This window comes from Babylonia areolata, chromosome 4 (genome assembly GCF_041734735.1).
Source record: "Babylonia areolata isolate BAREFJ2019XMU chromosome 4, ASM4173473v1, whole genome shotgun sequence".
NCBI lineage: Eukaryota > Metazoa > Mollusca > Gastropoda > Neogastropoda > Buccinidae > Babylonia > Babylonia areolata.
In genome coordinates this window covers 49,103,539-49,108,538 of record NC_134879.1, presented here as the reverse complement: position 1 = coordinate 49,108,538, position 5,000 = coordinate 49,103,539, and the positions used below count along the sequence as shown (strand labels likewise).

Genomic DNA, 5,000 nt, shown 5'->3' with positions numbered 1-5,000 from the left:
TAAATAAACAAAACTGAATCAAATAAAAAAAAATAATAATAATAATCAAAGAAAAATAATAATTGACTCAAATAAAATCAAGCAAAGAAAAATAAAAGTACATGTATAAGGACCTTCTACATTCAAAATGAAATCACCACCAAACAAAAGGTTACTTTGATGAATTTACACCTTAATTTTTTTTTTTTTTTTTTTTTAAATGAGGGATTGGGTGGTGGTAGGAAGAGAAAGCAGAAATTGGAGAATTAAGCAAACAATTTTTTTTTTTTATTATTAAACACATAAAAAAAAGAAAAGAAAAAAAATAAATAAATAAACAAAACTGAATCAAATCAAATCAAACAAAGAAAAATAATAATTGACTCAAATAAAATCAAGCAAAGAAGAAAAATAAAAGTACATGTATAAGGGCCTTCTACATTCAAAATGAAATCACCACCAAACAAAAGGTATTTCCGTACACACACACACACACTCACACACACAGAGTCATCTTACACTCACAGCCCTTGAAGACTTCTGGATGACTGTTCCTTGCTGGTCATACATTTTACCCTGGATCATGAACATCCCTGAAAGTACCATCAGTTACAAGTATAGGACATTTGATTCCATTTAATGCAAGCATGAAATTTTCTCTGTTTCAAGAAGGTGGCTAAAAAGCATGCAGAAACATCCATATATATGCTACACCATATCTGCTTTTTTTCTTTCTTTTTTTTCTTTTGTTGTTGTTGTTATTGCTTTTTTAAAATCATTTTTTCAATAAAACAGATGTTTGACCTGCGCATAAACACACACTGCACTGGTCGGGTTTTAAGGCAAATGATGATAACAAATAAAATAACTGAAATAAAAATGGTCCACCAAACATAACTATTTGGGTGTGTTATCTTCAGACAATGGTGCACAACAAAAATGATTGAAATGATGATGATAATAACAACAACAATAATGATGATGTTAACAATAATAATGATAATAACAACAATAACAACAACAACAATAATGATTCATATTGCATCTTTCCACGTCAGCCATGCTCAAATGCATTGCAGAATGTGAAAAACCAACATATAATACAATGATACATCACAATATCCAAATGGTGTACAGATCTAATATCACAATACCTTCTTTACATCAATATTACAATACCTAAAACCGTATATACATCATAATACTTGAAACCAGTCCCAATATCCTTAAAGCCAATGATCACATTAATACAACTGAAATAAACATAATTATTTATGAAATACTGGGAGTATGTATATCAATTAATGATAACAACAACAAAAAAGTCTGAAGATTCTCACCAACATCCCTGTTAGGAGCAGAATCTGGAATCAGTAACTGCAGTATCACCCGGTACTGCTGCCCTCTTCCCAGAACCTGTCATCAGCAGATGGCACTTTGTTCTTATTCGTCTGTTTCAGTGATGGGCGCAATAGCCGAGTGGTTAAAGCGTTGGACTTTCAATCTGAGGGTCCCGGGTTCGAATCACGGTGACGGCGCCTGGTGGGTAAAGGGTGGAGATTTTTACGATCTCCCAGGTCAACATATGTGCAGACCTGCTAGTGCCTGAACCCCCTTCGTGTGTATATGCAAGCAGAAGATCAAATACGCACGTTAAAGATCCTGTAATCCATGTCAGCGTTCGGTGGGTTATGGAAACAAGAACATACTTAGCATGCACACCCCCGAAAACGGAGTATGGCTGCCTACAAGGCAGGGTAAAAACGTTCATACATGTAAAAGCCCACTCGTGTGCATACGGGTGAACGCAGAAAAAGAAGAAGAAGTCTGTTTCAGTTTCAGTTTCAGTTTTAAGAGAATGGTGGCATTATGGTCAAGGCAATGGCATTCCTGCTCTTGCCCTTTCTCCCAGGTTTGATTGGAAAATCAAACTGACCATCTGGTCATTCAGATGAGACGATAAAACCGAGGTCCCATGTGCAGCACACACTTGGCGCACTGAAACAGAACCCATGGCAACAAGAGTGTTGTCCTCTGGCAAAATTCTGTAGATGAAATCCACTCAGATACTGAGATAGGTACACAAATATATATATATATATATATATATATATATATGCATGCATTCAAGGCCAGATTAAGCACGTTGGGTTATGCTGCTGGTCAGGCATCTGTCTAGCTGATGTGGTATACCGTACAGGGATTTGTCCAAATGCAGTCACGCCTCCTTGAGGAACTGAAACTGAAACTGTTATTCATCCATCAATGATGTTGTTGAGATGTCAGTTCTGGGAGTTTGTGTATATCAACCAAACTCACTTTCTTAATTCAATGGAATTAAATTTTAATACTTGTGTATTCTGTGACCTTTTCTTTGAGACTAGTTTTGTGAGTGAACCCTTCAGAGGAGGGTTTCAAACTGTAAAACTGGGTATTTAAAAATTAAAATTAAAATGTATGCCGCAGTCAAAGATATTGCTGGATTTTCAATATCAATACATGTATGCCTATTTATTGCATAAAAGGCAGGAATAGTGCATAAAAATGAAAACTAAAAAGATTATTTGAATAAAAGGCAGGAAGGCAGGAGTTACATTTAAAAATAAATAAACAATTTCACATCATAAAAAAATATTTAAAAAATCAAGCTAAAGAATGATTCAACAAAAGGCAGAAAAGGCAAATAAGGATGTCAACTAAAGAATTATAACTGATCAACAAGCAGTTACAAATATATATATATATATATATGCTTAAAGCTTACCTCTGCACAGTTCGGAGCACACAGAGTGATGTTTGTCGTTGGGAAAGAGCACATACCCACACCGTTGGGGCATACCCTTGAAAACAAAAACCAACAAGAGAGGCAAGGCCTTCAAGACTCACTCGTGATAAATTAAGTCCCCTAACATTAATTACAGAGTAATTTCCCTTCTTTACTATCTGCACCAAAACGTTTGCAAAATAAAAAAAACCTCCATGCTTAGCAAAAGAAGTTCCTGTTTGAACAAAAAATGATAATAATGACTCCTCTTGTTGTTGTGTCAGAATAAGAGGTCAAAGTGCCAAGTTTAGAGAATACAAAAAATATAAATATAACAGTAAATGCAGTTTGCATATAATTAGGCTTCTTTTTTAATTTTTTTGTGCCCATCCCAGAGGTGCAATATTGTTTTAAACAAGATGACTGGAAAGAACCAAATTTTTCCTATTTTTATGCCAAATTTGGAGTCAATTGACAAAGTATTTGCAGAGAAAATGTCAATGTTAAAGTTTACCACAGACACACAGACACACGGACACACACACACACAGAGACAACCGAACACCGGGTTAAAACATAGACTCACTTTGTTTACACAAGTGAGTCAAAAACAAAAAAACAAAAACAAAAACAAAAAAATCTGTGATTGCACCAGCCACCATGGTGAAGTGGATAATGTCGGAAACTGAAGACTGGGAGGATGGGGGTTCAAGTGCCATAAGAGAGGTTTTTTTGTTTTTTTACTGGCCCATGGAGAACTCTCTACAATGAAGATGAGTGTGACACGGGCTCAAATGGGAAGACTAGGACAACTCGGGTGAGGGCCATCCACGTCACATATGGCTTTGGGGGCTGTTGCTGCTCTCATTTCCTGACCAGCACTGCAGGCGTCTGCATCTCCAGGCCTTGGCTGATGTCGGGATATAATTATAATCAGAGTGTGTACAGCATGTAAGGCGTCTGCATCTCCAGGTCTTGGCTGATGTTCGGATATAATTATAATGAGAATGTGTACATGTACAGCCTTGCTGAATCGAACTGTACCTGCATCGCAGCAGCAGCAACAACCCCTTCCCCCCACTCCCCCCAATCCCCCCTTCCCTCGATCCCTCCACCCGCACTCCCCTCATTATCAAAATATAAAAAACAAAATGTCCCAAATTCTGAAGCACACACACACACACACACACACACACACACACATTGTGAAACATCGACAACAGCAAACAACAACAAAGAAGAAGAACAAAATGACTGCCATCACAAAACTCAAAGTAAAATCCATATAAAAAATATTAGAAGATATAATATATATACCAGAAAATTAAATCTCCAAACCTTATTCCCTTTCTGTTATCAATAAAAGTGGTAAATATTTTATGAAAATCAAAAATATTGTATGAAATGATGAAATTCAGTGCAATAATTTTCTTCTTATATATATATACTATTTTCATCATTTTTTTCTTTCTAATACTCTAACAATTCATGATCATACCAACTGTGAACACAGTATATAGTGAAGAAACATCTTCAGATCTTGTAAATTAAATGATGCAACAAAGCAATGACTTGTGTAACATATGTGCATTCTTTTTTTTCCAAGGGAGACAATCAAATATGATCTGCAATCGTAAACAATCAGATGGAAAACAAATTACAATTCTCCCCCTTTCACTGTTAAAACAATACATATAACCTGCAGTTTGGCTCCCCCCCCCCCCCCCTCTCTCTCTCTCTCTCTCTCACATGTGCACACCCTCCTATGATGCCTATGAACAACCAGGTAAAATATTATGACTTTTAGATTATCACTCTCCTTATGAATTATGTGTCTGAGCACAAACAATCATGATGATGATGATGATGTAATAATGATAATAATAATCATCATCATCATAATGATAGATAAAACAACAACAAAAAAAAGTCAAAGAAAATCTAACAACAACATTGAAAATAATAAAATAAAAAATAAATAATGATAATAATAATGATAATGATAATAATAGCAATAACAATAATAATAATAATAATAATAATAATAATAATAATAGGAAAAACAAATAAAACTGCACGCTGGAAAAAAATACAAAAAAGTGGGTGGGGCTGTAGTATAACAGAGAAATCTGTTGTGACAAAATGATCGGCAACAAGAAGACAAAGGAAACTGCGTACAAAGCCCTTGTTCACCCACTTTTTGAGTACGCAGCCACTGTCTAGTATCCCTACACTGTAAACGAGGTTAAGGCCATCG

At 35.4% G+C, this 5,000-nt stretch overlaps 1 protein-coding gene across 2 annotated transcripts in view; it reads right to left on the bottom strand.

The window, feature by feature from the left end:
* The window catches only part of LOC143281265 (seipin-like), a 17,282-nt gene that overhangs the window by 10,295 nt on the left and 1,987 nt on the right, over positions 1-5,000 (bottom strand). Inside the window, exons 2-4 of one of the 2 annotated variants that reach the window (XM_076586382.1) lie at positions 2,744-2,819; positions 1,320-1,395; positions 499-572 (exon numbers count right to left, since the gene is read on the bottom strand). In XM_076586382.1, the coding sequence (XP_076442497.1) occupies positions 499-572; positions 1,320-1,395; positions 2,744-2,819 (226 nt within the window). The remainder of the gene's footprint in view (positions 1-498; positions 573-1,319; positions 1,396-2,743; positions 2,820-5,000) is intronic. The other variant, XM_076586383.1, reaches the window with a different exon arrangement.